The sequence below is a fragment of the Lepidochelys kempii genome, chromosome 6 (assembly GCF_965140265.1).
Source record: "Lepidochelys kempii isolate rLepKem1 chromosome 6, rLepKem1.hap2, whole genome shotgun sequence".
NCBI classification, from domain to species: domain Eukaryota; kingdom Metazoa; phylum Chordata; order Testudines; family Cheloniidae; genus Lepidochelys; species Lepidochelys kempii.
In genome coordinates this window covers 124,426,178-124,451,018 of record NC_133261.1, presented here as the reverse complement: position 1 = coordinate 124,451,018, position 24,841 = coordinate 124,426,178, and the positions used below count along the sequence as shown (strand labels likewise).

The 24,841-nt window shown below is 45.5% G+C and overlaps 1 protein-coding gene across 1 annotated transcript in view; it reads left to right on the top strand.

The window, feature by feature from the left end:
* The first annotated feature begins 1,555 nt into the window (after nt 1-1,555).
* PELI2 (pellino E3 ubiquitin protein ligase family member 2) overlaps nt 1,556-24,841 on the top strand; it is a 230,938-nt gene continuing 207,652 nt past the window's right edge. The window contains exons 1-3 of the mRNA XM_073350041.1: nt 1,556-1,735; nt 2,930-3,045; nt 4,932-5,062. Of these exons, the coding sequence (XP_073206142.1) occupies nt 5,049-5,062 (14 nt within the window). The 5' untranslated portion in view covers nt 1,556-1,735; nt 2,930-3,045; nt 4,932-5,048. The remainder of the gene's footprint in view (nt 1,736-2,929; nt 3,046-4,931; nt 5,063-24,841) is intronic.

Here is a 24,841-nt window from a genome sequence, read left to right as displayed (position 1 = left end):
TATACCAAGCTGGGAGGGGCCGCAAATGCTTTTAATTCAAATGATCTGGACAAACTGGAGAAATGGTCTGAAGTAAATAGGATGAAATTCAATAAGGAGAAATGCAAAGTACTCCACTTAGGAAGGAACAATCAGTTGCACACATACAAAATGGGAAATGACTGCCTAGGAAGGAGTACTGCGGAAAGGGATCTGGGGGTCATAGTGGATCACAAGCTAAATATGAGTCAATATGTAACACTGTTGCAAAAAAGCTAACATCATTCTGGGGTGTATTAGTGGGAGTGTTGTAAGCAAGACACGAGAAGTAATTTTTCTACTTTACTCAGCACTGAGAAGGCCTCAGCTGGAGTAATGTGTCCAGTTCTGGGCACCAGACTTTGGGAAAGAGTTGGACAAATTAGAGAAATTCCAGAGAAGAGTGACAAAAATGATTAAAGGTTTAGAAAACATGACCTATGAGGGAAGATTGAAAAAACTGGGTTTGTTTAGTCTGGAGAAGAGAAGACTGAGAGGGGACATGATAACAGTTTTCAAGTATGTAAAGGTTGTTACAAGGAGGTTGAAGAAAAATTGTTCTCCTTAACCTCTGAGGACAGGACAAGAAGCAATGGGCTTAATTTGCAGCAAGGGTGGTTTAGGTTGGACTTTAGGAAAAACTTCCTAACTGTCAGGGTGGTTAAGCACTGGAACAAATTGCCGAGGGAGGTTGTGGAATCTCCATAATTGGGGATTTTTAAGAGCAGGTTGGACAAACACCTGTCAGGGATGGTCTAGAAATACTTAGTCCTGCCTTGAGTGCAGGGGACTGGACTAGATGGCCTATCAAAGTCCCTTCCAGTCCTACATTCCTCTGCTTCTGTGTGGTCCAGGACGCAAGGGATCCACTCTCTGAATCATCATGGCTGAAGCCCTGTCTCCCTTACCATGCAGGTTTTACAACGGTCAGTTAGCATCAACACATTGCTCCAGCAAATAACCTCAACCCTGATGTGGAAGGATCATCTCTGGTGATGAGTGGGTGATTGCCGCTTCAAGTTCACTGTATCCTTCGTTTCTTTGCTGAGACTATCAACAAGGATACCGACTGTGGCAGTGGTTTTTGTGATGTGCAATCAAACAGACCATCAGCTCGCTTATTGTAGCCACTGAACTTGTAATATTTGGTTAGCAACGTACCTGTCAACCCTCTGGGACCCAGCGGCAGGACAAAGATGCAAACAGAGGGTACACAAGAGAATTATCAGCATGTGTCATGTATACTATTGTGGAAGGAACATTCTTGTGTGTGCTCAAAGATATATTTGGTTCTAAAATAAGGGGCAGCTGATAAATTTGTTCACTCCAGAATTTGAGCTGGTTGAGGTAGAGATGAAAGGCAAAACATCCAATAACCAATCCCATGAGCTATCCATGTTTCCTCTTTCAAACACTCATCCTGGATCTTAACATCCTGTTTTGCTCTGCGCATTCTGTGAGAATTAGCATGTTAGTGAGATAATCCGTCCCTTATTGCTCAGTGAGGAGACATGACAAATCAGTTCTGGCTTATGCTCCTTATGAATCTGTCTTTGAGGCTGCATTGGAGGATTTAGATATTGCTTTCTTTGAGTAAGATACAGCCGTATCAGTTTGAACCACAAAAGGTTACAGCTCCCTCCAGAACCCAGTTAGACTCTTGGCAAGCATTAGAGGGATGTGAGGATGACAGACGGCTAAAAGATGCCAATTAATTGTAAGTAAACAATATGTTTTGTTTGATTTCAAGGGGGAGGGGAAAGGCAATAGAAGAAGACAAAACACCAAGCATACAGATTAGTCTTCTCTTGATCTCCTCTGTAGATACATGATAAATTGTAGTGTCACTTTCACAGCGCTCTAGTTAAGAGTCACTTTTGGCTGCATTGTTTCACTCTGTCATTTTGAAGCAGCTTCAGGCAGAAATTTGGCGTGCCTGGGTTTAGTGCAACAATATATTTTTAAAGGGGAGGAAAAGCGGATGCTCGATGGCTCAGTAAAGAATAACATGCCACTACCATTATTAAGTTCATGAAGTCCACAAAGGACCTTGCTATGACAACCATTTAACCTGGAAAATGCTCAGATATACACTGATAGACCCCAGAACAAAACCCTAAGATATTAGATACTGGGCCAGATCCTCAGCTGCTATAAACAGGCATAGATCTACTGAGGCCAATGGAGTTATACCAGTTGACACCATCTGAGGATCCAGATCGCTAAACCTAATACCTATGTGCCACTTCAGACCTAAATTATGCAGCCAGGCTCTCCAGTTTCTGAAGCACAACTGCACTAATGTCTGCAGTGCACAGAGAATTATGTGGCAATATTAATTTTATTATAAAAAGGTACCACACAGTGAAAATACACGGTCTGTTTGTCCTGTAACAAAGCAGACCACTCCTGCATTGCTTCTGCTGAGCTGCTCCTGGGGGTCATGGAGTTAGGAACTGTGCACTGCGGGGGAAGAATCCCTAAATCACATCAGAGTGGAGTTCTGGATTATTGCTGGGTGACATTTTTCATACACAACTTTTTTCAGTGAAAAATGCTGATTCCATTTCACTGAAACATTCTGTGAATTTGTGTCCATTTCACCAAATTGTTTCGGTCAGAAAAAAAAAATCCTGAAAAAATCGAAACATTTCATTTTGACATTTTTGAAACAAAATTTTTGATTTTTTGGTTCAAAAAATTCTGTGTGAATCATATTTTTCTTTAATTTCATGTAAAAAAATCAGAAATGTTAAAAAATGCTGACAATTTAAATGAAACATTTCAATTGACCCCAAAATGTGAGTTTTTTGGTGTGTGTGTGTGTGGGTACTTTTTGATTCACCAAAAAATTTGAAAATTGTTGGTTAAACTTGAAACAATTTTTTCCCTGTTTTTTTTTTCTTCCCAGAATTGCCAGTGAACTGAGGAACCCACTAGTCACCCAGCTGCACTCTGGATGTTCATAGAATCATAGAACTGGAAAGGACCTCGAGAGGTCATCTAGTCTAGTCCCCTGCACTCAAAGTAGGACTAAGTATTATCTGTTAGCTTCGTCCTCCTACAAGCGTCTCCTATTCTCCACAACTCAGGGCAAGGCTGAGTGGAAAGTTGGCCCAGTGGCTAGGGTGCTAACCTACAATTTATTAGACCCAGGTTCTATTCCCTAGTCTGTCACATGCTCCCTATGTGATCTTGGGCAAGTCACTGAAGGCAGTGTTTCTCCATGCCCAGACAGGTGCCAGTCCCTGTGATCTCCTGGACCTAGCTGAGGAAGGCAGCAAGCCAGAATGGGAAAGGTTGAGAAATGCTGACTTAGGGTACGCATCTGCACTGCAGCGGGGCGGTGTGACTCCCCGGGCTGGTAGATGTATACCCACTAGCTCTTCCCAAGCTAGCACCTAGCAATAACTGTGTGGGTGCGAGGACACAGTGATGGCTTGGGCTAGCAGCCAGAACGCAATCCCCACCCCTTCCCCAGGCACGCACCTGGCCACCTCCAGGGCTCTTTTTAGGGGCTAGTATTTGTATGTCTACCTGAGCTGAGAGTGACACCTCCCAGCTGCTGTGTAGCCCTACCCTTACTTGCTTGGTGCCTTGGTCAGCCATCTGCCCAGTGGGGATAACAGCCCTTCTCTGACTCACAGGCATGTTGTGAGGATACAATTTCATGACACTGCGGTTCTGGGGCCACGTAAGTACAGACTGTATCTAGGTGTTTGGCAGGTGGAGAACTGAGCCCAGACAGACGATCTGACTCCCTCAGGTCACACAGCCTCTGTGCCCCAGCTGGGAACTGAACCCACATCTCCTGAGTCCCAATCCAATGCCTGCACCACAAGGAGACCCCTCCTCTCTCTGGGGTGGGGTTTCCTCTGCCCAAGGGGGCGCTCCATGAAGGACTGTGCTGGGTAAGGCAGGTCTTTAGGGAGCTCCGGGGGCGTGTGCTCGCTGCAGCACCCAGAACAGCCTGCTCATCTCCAGTCCATTCCTGGCCAGCTCCGTGGGTCAGTGTGGAGGGGGCATAGAGCAGGGCTGGGACTGCGCCTCCTCCCTGCCTCTCCCCACCCTCTTGGTCATGATCTGTGCTCAGGGTGGGGGCCACACAGAGAGAGCAGTTCCTGCACTCCCCCACGCTCAGTGCACAGGTCAGGGGAGGCTCCTTGCTCCCTTCCCGCCCCCGCGGCATGCAGGAGCCAGTCACAATCTGCACCACGACCATTCAGAATATTCCAGCACAAACACAGGAAAAATCATGGGTTTCCTAGTCCCCCAAGGCCTGGGCTGTGCGCTGGGGCGTTCGGGATCCTCTCCCCCACGCTGCGAAGTGCAGCATCTCCGTGACAGATAGAGAAGTGGGGCAAGGGCGGGGGACACTATAGGACAGCAGGGATTTGAGCTGAATTCAATCACTCAGCACTTTGTTTATTTGACGCATGTAGCTGCACCTGCTGGTAGTGCCCTCAGGGCCTGGAAATAAAGGCTGGGATGATTACCCTGCATCCACCGCATGGCGGCTTCGCCTGCATGTGTCTGAGCAGCTTGAGATTTAATCTGGCTCGTCTGGAGGGTCCCTGTGCCCTGGACCAGGGACACGAGGCGTATCTTCCGGGGGACGGGCCACTGGTGCTGGCTTGACTTTGAACATACTGAAGCTTTTCAGTGAAATGTCAGAGGTTAATTGTGTTAAACATTTGGAACTCGGCAACGAACGGTAGTAATGGAGCAAACATAAGGGACTAGCGTATGTTATAAAATATTCTGTAGTGATGCTGGTCTAGGAAGATTTACACAGCAAGCCAAGCATATGGCATGCTTTCTCACTGTAATCATCTCTCAGGACCTGTGCTGCCACCTAATTACACAGCCGCATTTTGTCTTTTCTATTTGACGTCTTGTCATGTTTCCCACAGAGACGTCATTGTAGATCTGGCCAAGCAGCAAGGAAATCATTGCATGTTTCCTGTACAACGGGAACATGGGAGGACCAAGGCACTTGGGGGCGGACGGTATTGAGCACCTCCAGCGTAATGTCGAGGGACAGGTAAGAGCCTACAGGGGCAGATAGGACTTTCCTACAGAAACATCGTGTGGATTCTGAATTCATGCTGGTTGAAGCGCCCAGAAGAGAGCCTATGTAGGGCGTAAGTCCTGTGAACTCTACCACAGAGCCTGTGTAGCTGGTGTGGGCGGTGAGGCGATGCCTGGGGAAGAAATGCTGCATGCCAGAGGGTGGGGGAATGCTCCCTGGTTTGCTGGCAGGTAGTGACCCACTCTGGGACTGAGCTTCATGCTGCACAGGGGCTGCACATCTCTGTGGCAGCTCTACTAAAATCTGTCCTGACTCGTGTGGTGGAACCAAACCAGTCCTTCTGGTGTGCCAGCCAGCAGGCAGTCTGTGACTTAGGAGTGCATAGGGTCCAATGCAGGTGCCCTGCACCGGGGCAAGCTTCAGCCTGACGGTCACTTCTTCGTCCTCCCCATTGGAAAACCGGATCAGCTGCCACCTTCCCGCCCCCCCTTTCACCGAGCCGAGCTGCTGCAGTAATTGTGCATCCCCTCCCCCTCCTGTGAGAAACGTGTCAGCTCCCAAGGAGCGGGGGAGGGCTCTGCCTGCCACCTTTGCCGAGCAAACAGGCTCTCTGTCCCATAGCACATGCTGTGCTTCTGACTGGCTGCCCTTCCCCCAGAGGTGGGAAAAGGAGGAAGGGCAGCCAATTGATGGGCGTTGCCTATAAACTAAGGGCTTTCCCTGTAGAATCATCTGAAGACCCATTGCGTTGGCTGGTCAGGGGCACTGTTATCCTGGTTTTACTACTATGGAATGAGATCTGGTGACTTGCTCACGGTAACACAGGGAGTCTGTAGCAGAGCACTGACCCCAGGTACCCATCCAGTACCGTATGAAGAGCCTGATTAATCCCTGAGTCCTTTCTCCTCAGACTGCAGGTCTGTTCCCTATGTGGCATGCTCTCATAGGGCACCGGGGGACTAGAACCCAGGTCTGTAGAGCCAGCTGACATCCCACATCACCACCAGGAGGCCATACAAAGCCACTCTTAAGGAGCACTGAGGAGATTAGGTGCCACAGGAAGACCCACCTGAAGGGTCTAGAGCTACAGCACCCTGCAGCCTTCTGATTGGCCCATGCTCACTGTGTAACTCTGGATGGTGGCTCGGGAAGTTATCTTGGCAGCCAGGCAGACTTCTGGCTTGCTGCGACTCCAGACCTCACCTTGCTTTCTGATCTCGGGATCTGACCCCAGCCTGCCCCTTGCCTCCTGATTCCAGCCTGTAACTAGCTCTGGTCTCCAACCTTGGCCTGACTGACCCTGACTCTTGCATATTGATCCCGGCTCTAGCAATTATGCTGATCCCTGCTTGCTGACTACTGCCTCGTGGCTGCCCTTGACTCGTAGATGCCTGTGCGGCTGTGACTGCTAGGCCAGACCACCCACACCCTGGTCCCTTTCCATTCTAGAGCTAGCACCAGGCTAGTCTTACACATGTAAGAAGTTTTGTACAGCATTCTTGCTGTTGGATTGCTATTATAAAATGGCCATTGGGGGGTGGGGAGGAAATGGTGACGGAATGAAAGAAACAAGATCCAAATACTCTGTTGATTGCAAACATTTCTGGTGATGGTGAGAGATTGTCTCCTAGGAAATGATCTGTGACAGATCAGAGTCTTCTTTTTGTGGATGCTATGGACCGAAAGGTAGAAAAGGATTCATTTCTCAAGGCACCTGTCCTAGAATGTTGTTATGTAACCGTGGCAATGAAGTTAAAGTATAGTTACTAATGTAATCATGTCAGAACTTGACTTTCAGTGGAGCTTAGACTGATAAGTGCCTGAGTCACTCTGAAAATAGGACCTAGGCTCCTAAGTCACCTGAGCAGTTTTGAATTTTTTTCCTTAGGTGTTCTTGCCAGTTTATCTTTCAAGTGGATAGAGTACTAGACTCTAAATTGGGAGAGCAGTGTTCTATCCTTGGCTTGGCCACTGGGTGCCTTCGGCAAATCACTGCCCCTCTCTGTGCCTCAGTTTCCCCATCTGTAAAATGGGGATAATGATACTGACCGCCTTTGTAAAGTGCTTTGAGGTCTCCTGATAAGAAGTTCTATATGAAAGCTGGGTATTCTTATTATGTATTAATAATAATTACAATTTAACCAAAGCAGCCTTTCCAGGGCCGTCCTCACCCATATGCAAAGTACTGGCATGCTGCTCCAGCCTCTTCCCCGTGCCAGCCCCCCCCCCCACTTCCCTGAGGACTGTAGCAGGGTCGGGCTTGTAGTCACCGGCGGCGGGAAGTGCAGTGACCCGGCCTCAGACGCACTGCCGGTGAGTGCTGGGGGGGGTGGTTCTCCCCTGCCCCCCGAGCCAGCAGAGGCCTGGGGCCCCACACACCCCGTGGCGGGCGGGGGGGGGCTGCGTAGGGCCCCAGAATAGCTAGGGACGGCCCTGAGCCTTTGACATTTTTGGACTGCTGTAATGAATTACAAATATCTTTTAATGTAGCATATTTTCACGGAGGTTGTTCAGCAACATACACAACACATGAAACAAAAAAGTCACAAGTGATGCACTCAAGTGCTGATTTGCCTTATATTTCCAAAAAAACCCATATATTCTTTGTTGCTATGAGACTCAGAAGTTTTTCCTAGATCCAGTCATTTTGTTCTCATGTCATGGATACAGATCTGAAAGAACAATACGCTGCTAATGGTATCCGCTTTAAATCCTGCTTCAAGAAAACTTTTGCCTCCCACACTTTTTAAACAAATAGATTTGTTTTCCTTTTGTTCCTTTTAACGTCTTAGGTAGATTTGTCCAATGGTTAAATCACTGTCCTCCGTAAAAATGGGTGTCTTTATTTCCATAAAGAAAGAATTCTTTACCCGGCAGCCACTCCTCGAAAGTCAGAGCCAACAGTATTACACAGCTGGACTATTTGGGTAAATGTAGTTTTATATCAAATTTACCAAACGAATATAAGATAAAAGCAAAGGTCACTCCACAACCCTGAGATTATAAATATGTCTGAGTTAGGGCCCTTCCTTGTATTTGGCTCCAGTTAAATTATTTCATTAGCCCCCACCCCGCTTCTTAATTGGTCACTTATGTTTAAAGAGTAAGCCAGAGTATCTCATGTGCTGCATAATAGCTAAACGTGCTCTCCAATAAACAGCAAACACCAGCTGATATGCTTAAAGAGATGGATCTATGCTCCGGTCTCAACTCCGAGCCTGGGAAAACCATTAACTTAATGACGGCGTTTTTAATTTGACACACTGTGTTTAATGTGAAACGTATGTGAGTTTCAGAGAATTTGTTTGCTTAGGTGCAGGGAATGGCTGTAATCCCAGTGGGTTTTCAGGAGTGCGGCTGCTGTTGTTTCTTGGTGGGTGTCTAAGAGAGTAGGCAGGAGAATGCTGAGAATTCAGCCAAATTAAGTCCTGAAAAACAGCTCTTCAATTAGATTAGAACAAGCTTCGTTTATCCCTGTGTGCATTAGATTCGGGCTGTTGTTAACTAAGGGGTGCAAGCATGCATCAAGTTGCCCTCCTGTCCTGGCGCTTCTCCAGGTAACATGTTGATTGCCTGCTTCTCTGAGGTAAACCACAACATGACCCTCCCGCAGCTCCCTGGCTTGGCTACCAGGGAGTTTCAATGTCATTCGTTCAGACAATGTAGGTGGCTCATACCCTGGATCACATAACTAGCATTCCACAGCCATGTGGCTTTGGGGTTGATTCGGATTGTTGAGCTAATGCTCTTTCTTTCTTGTTAATTTCCCTAATACTCTGCTGATCTCCTTAGGTCAATGCAAAGGGAACAGCTGCGTGGAGGTGTGCAGATGGTCAGTCACCTATGGGGTTCCTACTCCTGATGGCCAATCTGGGCTTCTTCCCAGCCTACAATGCAGAATGCTTGTTACAAGCTGATGTCCATTGAGCCGTGTATCCTTTTTTTTTTTTTTTTGGTAATTCAACTGTACTGGGATCCTAATGACTACAGCATGTCTGGGTGGCAAGGAGAGAGCTAGGAGCAGGGACAAGTGGGGAATAGACTTTGTGTGGCTCACAATGAGAGGCAATGGTAAAGGTCACAGTTAGTGATGGTCCCTGTATCCGAGTGTAACACCGACAGACCCCAGTCATCCGCAAGCAGGATCAAACCTGGGACCTCTGGAGCTAAATGCATGAGCTTCTCTACTGCATGAGCTAAAAGACACATGGCCCTTAGCTAAGGCTGTAGCAGACTCATTAATCTCTAAGTGGTCTCGATGCCACTAGAGGGGACAGAACACCACACCAAGGAGGTGTGTGGGTTACACAAACACCCTGTGCTTTGTGAGCATTTGCAGACAGAACCTGAATCCAGATTTTGAAAATGGACCCTGAATAGGCTGAGGCAAATTCCCTGGACCCTAAAACCCTTGAAATTTGGGGCTCAAAATCGAGCCCCTTGCCACTAGAATCTGCTGTGGCCCAGCATGCTGATTCTGCCAGCGTACAAGGGAGATCCCCTGTGCAGCACAGGGCCCACAGAACAGCCCTACACTGCTTCCTGACCACTTGCTGTCCCTTACTAGAGTCACACTGGAAATGAGGTTGGGAGGGACATCTCAGGGAAAGAAGGAGTTGAGGGTGGAACACATTGTGCTCTGGCTATTCTGGGACTCTGGAATGGTCCATAGGAAGCCATTGCAACAAAAGCAATCCCTGAGGCTGCTCTAAGTTACACTGAGGATATCTGTGGTCCCTGGTTGGCTCCAGAATATGGGGACTGCACAGCCACTTCTGTACCCTTTCCACCACAAGTCCTGCTCAGAGCCCAGACCTAAGAACATTTTTTTTATAACTTGAGCCTAGTTATAGTATGCATCACTGGAACATGTAATACTAGGGGCAGTATGGTCCAACGGATAGGGCAGGCGCAGAATTCATTCACCCAGAGTTGTACTCCTGGCTTTGAAGCTGACTTGCTTGACCTTGGGTAAATCTATCTCCCTGTGCCTCTGTTTAACCCATCTGTAAAATGGGCTTATGATTCATAGATTCATAGACATTTAGGTCAGAAGGGACCATTATAATCATCTAGTCTGACCTCCTGCACAACGCAACACATGACCTTCACTGGCATTCCATTCACAACTGACTCCATGAAACATTGCCAACATTGCCAACCCCAAGTGTTCAAACAGCATTGTTGGGACCAAAAATATAATGAGTAGCCTAACAATAATTATGATGGTTTTTTTCTCCAAGCTCTGTAACCAAGAGGGCTAGAAATGTTTTTTAATGAAAACTGAGATTTTCCCATAATCACCTGACTCCAGGAGTTGGGGCTTTTAAGAAAAACACCAAGTGTTATGACAAAATTGCAAGCTGGCAACACAATGTGTGATCTTGTGCATGTCACTTAACTCAGTGTCTCTCAGTCTTTCCAGACTACCATACCACTTTCAGGAGTCTGTTTTGTCTTGCGTACCCCCAAGTTTCACCTCACTTAGAAACTACTTCCTTACAAAGTCAGACATAAAAATACAAAAGTGTCACAGCACACTAGTACTGAAAAATTGCTTCCTTTCTCATTTTTAGAATATAATTATAAAATAAATCAATGGGAATATATTTTACTTACATTTCAGTGTATAGTAGATAGAGCAATATAAACAAATGACTGTATGAATTTTTAGTTTGTACTGACTTTGTTAGTGCTTTTTATGTAGCCTGTTGTAAAACTAGGCAAATATCTAGATGAGTTGATGTGCCCCTTGGAAGACCTCTGCGAACCCTGATGGGTACATGAACCCCTGACTTAACCATTCTCTATCTTAGCGTCTCCACCTGTAAACTGGAGAAAATGCCATTTGCCCACCTCTGTGTAATGCACTTGGAGATCTATGCCCCATAAAGGCTAAGTATTTTTATTAACTGTTATTCTATACGTATTTTTGGAGAACGCACCTCACATATGTATGACTTAAGTTCTTTCAGGCCTTTTTGCTTAACTTAAAGTTAAGCACATGTTTAAGTGCTTTCCTGAATCTGGGTCTTAAAGAGGAATATTTCAGACATGAGATTCTATTCTGTTTTTGCTCCTATTCTGTACAACAGGCAAAGGTTTTATGTTTTCTCTATCATCATCTGTGTTTAATACCAATGTGTGTATATTGTTTTGCTATAACGTTTTGTACAGTAGGCCAGTTTAGTCTGGGGATTTTGTCGTTCGGCTTTGCCCCAAATAGGAAAGTAATGTACTTATAAAATCAAGTCTTTGTAGATGTTTTGTAAAACTGGTTTGTGCCCTAGTGCTGAGGAGTTCCTTGAAATCCCGTCTTTCTTCTATTAGTGGGTAGAGGTTTTTTTAAATAAGAATAATGCTTAATTGTTTCATCTGACATGAATGAGAAATGAGAAACAGCAGCCAATGCTGAAATAAAGTCTCTTTTTAGGAGCTGAAAAGAAGATAGAAGTTAAAATATGCAAGTATGTTGTAGAGCAAGAAAACTGTGAGCTCTATCAGAATTAACTAGTGAGAGCTGTTCTTCGTCTCCACCATACAGCAGAGGGGATAGACTCCCAGAGCTCCTATCGAAAGGGTATTTTATTTTGGCTAAGACTTGCACAAACTCGAACAATCACTCCAATACAGTGTTTCTCACAGAGTAGATTACTGCTCCCTGAGGGGGCACAAAGGACTAGCCAGGGGCACAAACAGACCTCTCAATTGTTCTCTAGTCTCAGCTTTCATTTAAAAAAAAATAAAATAAGTATCTAGTTCTTTTGTTGAGAAAAAAACCTTCACAGCCTGAGGCCTGGCCCACACTTGGAAGGCTAGGCTGGTATTGCTCCACTGGTGTACTATCCCAGCAAAGCGCTCTAAGTGGGGACGCAGCTCTTTCTGGCAAAAGCCCTCCATAGTGGCATACTCCAGGATCATACTGGGAAAAGCTGTTGCCAGCATAGCTATGGTGGTCACAAGTGACATCTTGGCACACCCCTGACTCACGCAGCCATGCAAGAAAACATTTGTAGTGTAGCCTTGACCTGAGTTTGAAGAGAGCCTGAAACAATAGCTCTGAAGTTTGAAATTTCCCATTCCCTTCAGCTCAGATTCCAGTAATATTGCTTTAAAGGTCAGCATTGTTCACCATTTCACTGCTCACCAAAGTGGGTAAGAAAGGAGAGGAGGACTCACAGCTTGGAGATCCCCACCTGGGCGGGTGGGGCAAGGAAGATGTCTGAATTCAGATGTATTTGGGCCTTTAACAACATGTTGCAGGGTTGCAGAGCAGTGATTGGTTTTATTTTTCTGAAGGCAGAGGGGGCTCAGCTTTCCAGCGTTTGGGAAATGTTCTTCTAACTGAAATCAACATTTGCTTAATGGGAGTTGAGTGTCTATAAGTAAATTGAGGGGGGGTGTGCCTCTTTAGGACTAGACTGTGTCGTAGAGGCATGGCCCAGAGTTGGGGAGACTTGAGGGGAAGAGGATTGAAGAGATGCAGTCCCTCCCAAGCTCCCTGGTTTGCTGGGGAAGTGAGTGGGCTACACCACTAACCGCATTGACTTCAGTGGGTGTTGGATTGGGCCTTCTCCCTTTTAAGAAGGGCTGTAGGCACTAAAGCCATCACTAAGGGCCTTATTCTTGCATAGAAGTTCAGGGGCTTGGAGAGGAGAGTGCAGGGAGCCCACCTTTCCCTTGTGTGCCCTGAGCAAAGACCAAGGATCTTTAATGTAGCTAGAGTTTACTCAGGATAGTCCTTAAGGCCTGATCCTCTGCGTGGCAAGGAGAGGGCCCTTAGTGTGGTCCAGAAAAGGAGGAAAGCCCAATCCTGCCAGTGGGGATTGGGCCCAAAGTGATGGAAAAAAACATGCAGCTCTCAAGGGAGAAAAGCTAACTTTTATTTTGCCCTTATGAGGGCTGACCCAAGCAACCTGGCTGTTGATACGTCCGCTGGGTTAAATGAGCATGATGATCACTTTACTAAAGCGGAGATATTCCTGTGCTGCCTCTTAAAGAAAGCAATTACTGCATCTACGGTCAGTATATTAGCTGACATCATTTAATTAAAGCCTAATTTACCTGTGAATTAAACTATTTAAAATTGCTGTGCCGTGTTTTATTTCATTCACTTACTACGAATCACCGTCCATTTCGTCCGCTGGCAAGGTGGCTGCGAGGCAGAAGAACCACGGCTCTGTAATGTTCAGGGCCCAGTGAGTTAGACCCAAGGCCCACGACCCTTACACTGCTCCACCTTACAAAATGTCTGGGGTTGGGGGCGGATGTGGGGGCTGGAAGGACAGTTAAGTCTTTCTACTCAAAGCAGCTTGTATGGTGAGCTAGTGAGTTTTCTCAAACTGGGGACCAGATTTTTCAAAAGAGCTGGGCCCTCACAATTAGGAACAGATTTATTTTTTTTTAAACTCCCTAAAGAAGTAGCTGACCCAAAAGACTGGGTGCCAAGCTAAGGCCTTGTCTACACTACAGAGTTTTGTCAACAAAAGACATGTTGACACTCAAAAAGCAATAAAATAAAAATCGGTATTGCACGTTCACACTCACTTCCTCTGTCGGTAATTGGGGCACTATCATCGACTGTTTGAGCAATGCTCTGTGGGTACCTATTCCACAGTGCAGCTTGACGCCTTCTGCTGCTAGGTCTTGTGGGAGGGCAGAGCCGATCGTGGCGCATCTTGGGACTGGGCTCAATGTCCCATGTTGCATTGTTTTCCGTCCCAGCATTCCATGGGCTTGTGGCTTTCTTTCGTGGCATTTTTCAATGGCTCTTGTTTGCTGTGAACCCCAGCATCTTTGTGGGAAGGGATGGATCCCGCACTGCACTCAGATGCTCTGATAACTGTCATTAACGAATCACGAATGGCAGTGCAGTTAATCATGAAGTTCCTAACTGAACAGGTTTCAGAGTAGCAGCCGATGAAGTGAGCTGTAGCTCACGAAAGCTTATGCTCAAATAAATTTGTTAGTCTCCATGGTGCCACAAGTACTCCTTTTCTTTTTGCTAACTGAACAAGACTCCCAGCTGCCTGAGATTGTGTGTGATATGGATAGGAGCAACTTTAGATTTCTTTTGGCATTCACAGAACAGCTGCACATGGTGGACCGTCACTTTTGGGCTTGAGAAACAAGCGTTGAATGGTGGGATAGTATTGTCATGTAGGTCTGGGATGACGAGCTGTGGCTACAGAACCGCCTTCCTGGAACTTTGTGCGGAGCTTGTCCCAGCCCTGTGGCACAAGTACACCAGAATGAGATCTGTCCTATCGGTAGAGAAGCGTGTGGCAATCACAATGTGGAAGCTGGCGACTCCAGACTGCTACCGGTCAGTCGCGAATCAGCTCTGAGTCAGGAAGTTGACTCTTGGGGCTGCGTTAATGCAAGCGTGCAGGACAATTAATCACATCCTGCCACCATGCAGGGCCATCCTTAATATTTATGGGGCCCTATGCAGTATTATTAAACTGGTGCCCCTATGCCCAACGGCTGCCCAGGCTCGCATGTGTATTTTAGATAAGGGCGGTCTTTTGAAGGATTTATTTAGAAAACTATATGTCTGAAGATCCAAGCATTTAAGGTTAAAGATGAATACTCAGACTGTGTATCTAAAATCTATACAAGGATTTTTTAGCGATGTGATTTTATAAGATTCAGCAACACACTGATGAAATATTTTTAAAGTAAATGTTAAACTAAGGTCCTGTAGACTAACATGTTCTGAGTAAATATTACAGTAATGCACAACTGTTTTTGTCATTAAATTCAGAAACTGACAGTATATACCTGGAGGTTGGCAAATGCCTGTTAAATGGCTTCATCACCACTTGAATGGCTCTTTAACAGTTTCAGTGTTGTGCTAACAGGTCTGGCATTTTGGAAGGCTTTTTCTCTTTTAAGTACTAGATTCCCTTCGGAGGAAGACTCACCAGGCCCCAGCAGCCAGCGGTGGTGGGAGCCTACGGGAAGGGTCAGAACAGGGATGGGAAGAGGCGGGCGGGTGGACACTAAGACCCAGGGATGCCTCAAATTTTCAGGTGCCCTATGCAGCCGCATATGCTGCATATGCCTAAGGACGGCCCTGGGACAGTTATTCTGGGAAATGTGAGTGAAATAGAGGACGGCTTTGCAGAAATGGGTTTCCCTAACTGGAGGGGCGATAGTTGGCACAGATATTCCAATTTTGGCACCAGACCACCTTGCGATGGAGTACATCAATAGGAAGGGGTACTTCTCCAGGGTGTTGCAGGTGCTTGTGGATCACCGTGGGAGTTTCACTGACATCAACATAGGGTGGTCCGGGAAGGTGCATGATGCAGGCATCTTCAGGAACACTGGCCTGTATAGAAAGCTCCAAGCAGGGACTTTCTTTCCAGACCAGAAGCTTACAGTGAGGGATGTTGAAATGCACATAGTGATCCTGGGAGACCTGGCATACTCCTTACAGCCATGGCTCATGAAACCTTACACAGGAAACCTGGATAGATGTAAGGAGCAGTTCAACAACAGGCTGAGTAGGTACCGGATGACCGTGGAATGTGCCTTTGGCAGATTAAAGACACGCTGGTGTTGCCTTTATGGCAGGTTAGGCCTCAGTGAGCATAATATTCCCATGGTCATAAGCCATGTGTTGTATGTTGCATAATATTTGTGAGGCTAAGGGTGAAAGATGTGCTCAGGGGTGGAGTGCTGAGGCAGACCACCTGGCTGCTGATTTTGAGCAGCCAGATCCCAGAGCTATCAGAGGAGCCCGGGGTGGGAGGTGAGGGGCAGTTTAAATCGGGGAGGCTTTGCGGTAACACTATGAAAATGAAAACCAGTAACAGACAGTATATCTCTGTGATTGGCGCTGCAATGTTACATTACATCTAGTTTTCCTAGGACGCAATGGTGACATTTAGGGTCTTAAATTCCAGAAAGCAAATGATTCAACTGCCTGTGTATGTCTTGGTAGTGCCTGCTATCTCAATTTGTAGGACACAAATGAAGATGAGTTATCATTCAAAAACTTTGCTTTTATTTCACAAAAAACAACACACACACACCCAAACACGCTTGGTGGAAAGGGAGGTACCAGGGAAGTGCAGACTTTCAGAGCTGTGTGGAGGTCCAGCTATCATTGTGAAAATTGTCCGAGAGGGTGGAGTGAAGGGGAAACTGAGAAGTCCCAGAAGGTGGAAAGGACTGTGCAGGTGGAGTTGGGGTTGGGGGGCATGGGAAAGAGTTCTGAATATGCTGCCGGGGAGGGCGGGCAGGCATCTGCTCAGTCCGCAGCATTATTAAGGACTTCAGCATCTGCGTTTGCTCCTCTATGACTTTAATCATCTGCACAGTAGCATCCTTAACGAAGTCCTGATTTTCTTTTCTGACCTGCCTTTTGGCTTCCCTCCACTCCCTGCGTTCCCTTTTCTCTGCATTGGAGCACTGCAGCACCTCCCAGAACATGTCTTCTTTGCTCCATTTTGGGCGCTTTCTTATCTGGCGCAGATGCTCTGCCAGCGTGCATGGGGTGTCCCTCAAACCACATCTGCAGAAGCACAAGAAACAATGCACAGAAGCAGAATTGTTAAGTTCATGCGCATCATTTAAACTTTTCCGTAAAATACACCTCTGGTAACATTACAGTCACTTTCTCACTGACCCGTGGCAAGCGCACAAACACCCAAAGCATGGTGAGCGTTTGGCGAACACCCAAAGCATGGTGAGTGTTGGCTGTGGGGGGGAAGCAGGGTGGGGAGAACGCTCTACATGGAGCACTCTGGAAGGGGTGCGGTGCAGCGGACTAGGGAAAAAAATTCTAAATTCTCCCACACTTTTCCAAAGGTGGGGGAGGTCATTGTAGCAGATACCTCCCTCCTGAGGGGAAGCAGGGAAGCCAGGGCACATCTACTACATACGGTCCCTATGCTGCTTGCCACTTTGGTTCCTGCACAAGTGGTTGCTGAATAGCATGGAAAAGTTTCCTACAATGGGGGAAGGAACAAAGCAGCTCTGCCAAGGAACCTTCAGCAGAGGATTGTCAAATACCTCCTGGAAAATTTCCTAGAGATCTCTCTGGAGGATTCCCGTGAAATCTTAGCATGCATTAGCACCCTGTTCCGCCATATTATTAGCTGCACAGGGAAATGTACAGCTCACAGAAACACAGCCAGGCATGTACATTTCTATACCCTGAACCCACCTCTCCTCTACACAAACCACAGCCACTTACCAGGCATCTCCTCTACTGCTTCTTGCTCGCCGGAGAGGAACTGCTGAGACTGGCTAGACACCTCTGGAGTAGAGAACAGTTCCTGGCTGCCTGCCCCAACAGGCAACCCAGCCAGGAGCTCCACATTGTCGTCTAAGTCCACCTCTTCATCAATGACGTCATCCTTCAGGTTAGGTCCTCTTTCCGTCACCTCCGAAGTATCCACGGGGCTCTTGGCAATGGAGGTGGGGTCACCACTGAGGATAGTGTCCAGATCCTTATAGAACCAGCTGGTCTTAGGTTCGCCTCCCTCGCTTTATGGTACGCCAGCGTCAGCTCCTTTATCTTCGCTCTGCACTGCAGTGTGTCCTGATCATAGCCCTTTTCACACAAGCCTCCAGAAATCTGCCCATAGGTATCCCAATTCCTACGGCTCAAGCGCAGCTGGGACTGCAGTCTCCTCTTCCCATATACTGATCAGATCCAACAGCTCTGCAGTGGTCCAAGTGGGAGAGCTTTTGGTGTGATAACCCGCCATGGTCACCTGGGAAGATGCGATGAGACTTCTGCATGCCGAGCAAAAACAGGAAATGGAATTTAAAAAATTCCTGGAGCTATAAAGGGGGAAGGGCAGATGGTTGTTTGCCTGGCTGCAGGGCAGTGGAGTTCAAACTGCTGACCAGAGGGTCAGGATGGGCATTGTGGGACACCTCCTGGAGGCCAATTAAAATGATAAAATTGAGCGCAATTTCTACACTGGCACTTTGTCGACAAAACTTTTGCACAAAAGCCCCCTATGTCTCTTGTTGAGGTGGTTTTATTTTGTCACCAAAACAGGGCATTTTTGCCACCAAAAGTCACATCGTAGTAGGAAAACAGCCACTGTTTTGTCGACAAAAGCTGCCTTTTGTCAACAAAACTCTGTAGTGTAGACAAGGCCTCAGTATCACAATGGGAGCTGCTGCGTGCTGAGGACTCTTGAAAATCTGGCTTTCATTTAAATGCCTAAATGGGAGGCGAGTTCTTTGGAAAATCTGGTCCCAAGTGTGGGTGCTGAGCCTTTGAAAATTGGCCCCGTATTAATATAGGATCAACAGGCACCAAAAGTATATAACTTAGAGGAGTTAGGACGGTTAAAAGAATCCCATGTCCATGAACCAAACCAAACTACACAGATTTCAGAAACAAAATGAAACATAAAGGAACATGGGATGAAATCTTGGCCCCACTGAAGTCCCTGGCTACATTACCATGGACTTCAGTGACCCGTAGTGTCTGCTGAGGTAATTCAAGTGTTAAACTGAACAGCTAGTTGCAGCAAAAGATAAAATACAGCAGAAAACTGCCCCGCTAATAAAGTTACATTTTGCACAGTACGTTTATGTTCAAAATAATTCCCTGTATTTTGAGCAACAGAAGCTAAACTACTCAGGTAATTGTGGTTAGCGATGCCAGCTTGGAATAAATGTGGGCAGAAAGAACAGTCACTGCTAGCTAAGGGTGGATAATTTACTGACTGTGCAGCTAAACAGTCTCAAGAAATATGCCTGATTTATGTGTGCGTGTGTGTGTGTGACCAATGGACCAGGAAAAGGCTTTAAACAAATAAAATAAAATATTCATGGCTTTGGTCAGACACTCTCTGGGTGTATGTTGGGGTTCTTCATCTCCTATTTAGTTTGTCACGTTAGAAAACAATTGCAGGGTGGAATGTGAGAAGGTAGGTCATGATGGATATGTCTACACTGCAATGTAAGCCCAGGGTTTGTAGAACTCGAGTTAGCAGACCCTGAGTTTGTTACCAAGGGCATGAGCATCTATACTCATTTGTAACCCCAGGTTAGGAATTGTTGAACCCTGGGTTCCACTCTGGGTCTCTAGCATCTACACTGCATTATGGGGGCCTGAATCCAGCCACCCACATCCCAGACTTCCTAGCACCCTCCCAAAATGTGGCCTCTCTAGCCCTTTGTTCATGGTTCAGTGTGGGAAAACTTGACTGTCCATCAAACTCGACTGACGAGAGGACAAAGAAAATTGGCCCATGGGGTTGAGGGATACTTTTAGCAGACTCCCAGAGCACGAGGCCACTGAGGCTGTGTCTACACTGCAAAACCATAGGGCTTGAACCTTGGGTCCTGGCTTGACTCAATCTCAGACCCTGCATCCCTGTGAGATCCAGGTACCCTGGGTCTGAGCCCTGGGTTAGTGTAATTTGTGTATAGATAGAAGTGAGGTTAGGCTTGAGCCTGAGATTGAACCCTGGGCTTACATTATAGTGTAGACATACCCTATGTTGACTGACATGATGCAAAATCCTCAGGAATTTTAAGCAAGTCCTTATTTTTAAAAAGATAATTTTGTAAATTGCTTTTTAAAAAAAAACATTTCTAGCCTGATCTTCTGTTTGAACCTGGGGGGCTGGAAGAGAAGAAGCTAAATAGTTGGATGCTGTTATCAGGTTATGTTACCTTCAAGAAGCAGCTAGTTATTCATCACCTGCCATTTGGATAAGTGCCCTAAGCTTGAGTTCTGATCTTGGCATGCTTCAATGCAGTAGGGTAGGAATCTGTTCAAAGGCTTTCTCTATAAGTTTTTGGCTACAAGCAGAGTTTGATGATGTGTCCTAATGATACAAAGCTGGTGAACACCGTCCTGTTTACAGCGCGTTGAACTTGTAGGAAACAGAACAAACGATTTCAGGGCTTTTGAAATATGAGTCTGTTTAAGTGAACGTTAAACAGACTGAGCTGTTGACAGAATAACATTTTTGTGCCTCAAACCAAAAGATACACAGCAGCCCAGTAAAGCCCCTTAAATTTATGAAAGCTATTAAAAATAAACTCCCCCTGATGCAAAATGCAATAGGCCCTGAACAGATCTGTTCAAAGAGAGCAGACTGGGCCATACCCTCAGCTGGTGTAAATGGGCAGAGCACTGTTGGAGCTATTTCACCTGAGGATCTGGCCCTCAGTTTCAAACCAAATTATCTCTCAGTAAACAGCAGAGGCCTATTGAAAAGATAGAGTTTTGGAGCAACAAAGTTCTCCTGTGGTATTGGCATCTCCTGGCCCCTTGGAATTGGGAAGGAAGCAGGTGGGAGGAGGGAAATGCAAGGAAGAGGTCTCCCTACTTTGGCAAAAGATATTATCCTCCCGCTTTTTTACATATGTTTTCCTGCAATACCGATAAGCTGTTGCTGCTCATTTTCCAGCATTTTGAAACATTCAGGCTTCACAGCACAAGGGGGAGAAAAGTGTTGGCCTTTGTAGTGAGCTGACAGTCTTCTCTTCGTGCAACATAATAGTGTAGGCCCCAGATCAGGAAGGCACTAGATCCTATGTTTAATTTTAAGCACACTCTTAAGTCCCATTGGCTTAAGTGCTGTGCTGAACAGAGATAGACGTAAGCATATGCTTAAGGTTAGGGATGCTTTTAAATGCTTTGCTGAATTGGGACCCTAGTTTGTCCATTTCCCCTTGGCCAGATCCTTCAAACTATTTATCTGAGACATTTCATTCATGGCCAATACAGGCAATATTACTATAAACATAGAATCATAGAACTGGAAAGGACCTCCAGAGGCCATTTAGTCCAGTCCCCTGCATTCTAAGGCAGGACTAAGTATCATCTAGACCATCCCTGACAGGTGTTTGTCCAACCTGTTCTTAAAAATCCCCAATAATGGAGATTCCACAACCTCCCTAGGCCATTTATTCCAGTGCTTAACCACCCTGACAATTAGGAAGTTTTTCCTAATGTCCATCCTAAACCACCCTTGCTGCAATTTAAGCCCATTGCTTCTTGTCCTATCCTCAGAGGTTAACAAGAACAATTTTTCTCCCTCCTACTTGTAACAACGTTTTATGTACTTGAAAAGTGTTATCATGTCCCCTCTCAGTCTTCTCTTCTCCAGACTAAACAAACCCAGTTTTTTCAATCTTCCCTCATGGGTCAGATTTTCTAGACCTTTAATCATTTTTGTTGCTCTTCTCTGGACTCTCTCCAATTTGTCCACATCGTTCCTGAAATGTGGCACCCAGAACTGGACACAATAGGCCTAATTGAGGCCTAATCAGCATGGAGTAGAGTGGAAGAATTACTTCTCATGTCTTGCTCACAATACTCTTGCTAATACATCCCAGAATGATGCTTGCTTTTTTTGCAACAGCATTAAACTGTTGACTCCTACTTAGCTTGTGATCCACTATGACCCCCCAGGCCCCTTTCCACAGTACTCCTTCCTAGGCAGTCATTTCCCATTTTGTATGTGTGCAACTGATTGTTTCTTCCTAGGTGGAGTACTTTGCATTTCTCCTTATTGAATTTCATCCTATTTACTTCAGACCATTTCTCCAGTTTGTCCAGATCATTTTGAATTTTAATCCTATCCTCCACAGCCCTTGCAACTCCTCCTAACTTGGTATTGTCTGCAAGCTTTATAAGTGTACTCTCTATGCCATTATCTAAATCACTGACATAGTTTCTTATACCCAAAAGCTTCCATTCCCATTGGTATCAATGGGAAGGCCATGGACAGATTTAGGACATTTTAATAGTAATAATAATAAAATAGCACATTTCTTCCCCAGCACTCAAAGTACTGTCCAAAGGTGGGCTAGCACTATTATCCCCATTTTAGTGAAGGACAAACTGAGGCACAGAAAGGTGAAGTGGCTAGTCCAAGGTCAAACAGCTAGTTAGAGCTGGCAACAGAACCCAGCTGGATGTCTTCTCCACTGCACCATGCTGTCTCTCATGGTGGCATAGCAGCTCTGAAAGATGTGAGTGGAGGGGAGGACAGTAAGCTGCTAGGTGGCTTTAGGCCTTGTCTGCAATTGAAAGTTAATTCGGATTATGGTAGGGTGTGAATTCCTGAGTAACTCCATGTGTAGATACACTTATTCTCAAATAAGAGGCCTTGTTCCTCTTTAGTTTAATCCACTTTGTGGATTAAGTGGATTAAGCTAAACTGGAACAAAGGCACTTTATTCCAATATAAGATTGAACACACGTAGCTATTCAGTAATAACTCCAGGTGTAGACAGCTGTCATATATCCTGATGTATAGATCCTGAGAGTTGGACAGCAGACTTTAATGTCAGAAACGTTGTGGTTCTGCTCAAGGAATAAGTAAACCCCTGTGGGTTTTCTTGCAAAGTTAATTCTACTTTCTTTCTAGGTTAGCCAGCATTGTTCCCTTGTATGTAGTATTACAGTTTATTATTCATCATGACAGAACAAAAGGAAGGGGTAACAGAGACACATGATGCAAAATCCTGTCAGCTGTTCAGTGTGATGCAGAATGAGGACAGGAGACTGATCTCAGACCTACATTGTAAATCTTTCTTATCCAACAGAGATCTCTACTACTTTACTTCTTTTACTGTATTATGAACGTATTGTAGTAAAGTGTTTTTGACAGGTGCCAAAAGATCATAATAGATAAAAAACCAAGCTGCCGCCCCTCCCCACATACTCTGTTAATAGAGCTGGTGAAAAAAATACAGTTTGATTTCCATGGACAAAATGGCAAATGAATGATCTCATTCAAAAAATGTTGCTGAAAATGTGGATGGAACACGTTCTAAACTGGGAAATTTTCCTTTCATTCTGAAATTTTTGTTTCGGTTTCCAAACCAGAATCAAAATTTCAAATCAAAAGGACATGAAATAAACATGGAGGAGTTCATCAAAATGTCATTGTCTGTATGGAACATTTAAATGTTGATGAAACTGCATTTTTGGGTGAAAAAAAATTACAGGAAAATGGGCACCAGATGTAGCCGTTAGAGATTGCCCAATTCACATCAATATGCTTTAGTCAAACACAAGTGAATGGGCTCAACACAGGGGTCAAAGAGGTGAAATGTTATGGCCTGTGCTTTCCAGGAGGTCAGACTAGATGATTAATGGTCCCTTCTGGCCTTAATCAGGGAGGGAAAATATCCTTTAAAACAGATGTGATGCTTAAATATAATTATATTCTGTTGCGTACAGTGCGATGCACAAGAAAACAGAGACATTTCACATTTTGGCTGTTTGTCACCCACTTTGATGGCTTATGTCGCATATTGACAGATTTGAAAGTTTACAGATAAGATTGTAATGTTACTATGTTTCTGAGTCTTCCTTCTTGTCTCAAATGCTTTCTCTCGCTCAGTTTCTAGCCTGGCTGCAAATCTGATAAAAATACATATGCACCCGTCATTTGGAATATTATAAATATTGTCTAGTCAGTTTTATTTCCTTGTGGAATTTCCTAATAACACGGACTGCTCTCGGCTTCTTTAATTTATCTCTGCCTTTTTATTCCTTGTATGATCCTGATCAAGATTTGTTGTAGTGATCAGTTCTGCTCCAACCACCCTGCTTTCCGACTACTTCCTTGCAAGATTCCATTTTTGTAGCCACAGGAATGTCATATACTTTGTCCCGTGCATCTGTATTCCAAATTGATATGTATACAATAATTGCTGTATGATACTATTTACTTGTTGTAATCAACAAAGCTGGACTTATTTTATTGAAGCAGGTCCCTGAACATTCAAATTCCTAATTCAGAAAAGACTTCCCAGAAATGTACAATTTTTTTTATTGAGGAAAATAATGTAACATGTCCATGTTGGGCTCTCAGTCACAATGTATTAGTATTGTATGGATGCTAATGGAATGCAGCCTACTACCCAATGCATTGTGGATTATGGTACGATAAACTCCTTGTACGCAAGAAAGCTTCACAAAGCCGAAACAGGCTTTAGCAGCCCGTGAGTGCTAGTTACTAATGTAAAGAAACATTTTATTATAGCTAGTTGTTATGCACATTCTTATCTTTCAAAGCTCCGGAGTCTGCATGGCTAAACACCCACAGAGACAGAATTACTCACTATCTCCTGAGGAGAGAGACATAATTATTTCAAAGTTGCTGCTTCCCACCCATTAACTCAGGGGGGCCTGATCCTGCAGACAGCTTCCTCACACAAGCTGTCCCATGTGGATTGCAGGGCAACTATTTGGACATGTAACTCTTTGAAAAATCACGTCCGGGGGTTTTTAGCTTTCCATTTCAACTTATGGGTGGATTTTCGCCTATGGCTATTATATTGTCATAGCAACATCAAAATAAGAATTGTAAATAATAAAGTCTGAGATATCTGTGATCCTTCCCCTTTGGAGGCTCAGTTCTGCAGCCTTTACTCAGGGCCTGCTCCTGTTCCTATTGGCGTGTTCCCACTGAGTCTAGTGGGAGAAGCTCTCCCCTGCCCCCGCCCTCCCCGCCGCCTTTCTGAGAGGATTCTCTAGTGTCCAGGGTCTGGGCAAGAGCTGTAGTAGGTTTCCTTGCTGAGAAAGAGCTGGGGAAGGAACCCAGGAGGAGGCCATACAAAAGGTGTCTGAAATGACCTAGGAGACAGGCCAATGAGCCAGGATAGATAGTTGTCCAGATGGGAGGATGCAGCAGCACTTGAGGCTGGAGTGGATGGTCCCTTCGCTGTGTAGGGCCCCAAGACTGAAGCCTGTGGTAGAGTGAGGGGAGCACGACACTTCAGCTGTGCCCCAATGAACCATTGTGAGCCCTGGTGCCAAAGGGGAGGAGGTGGAGGCCA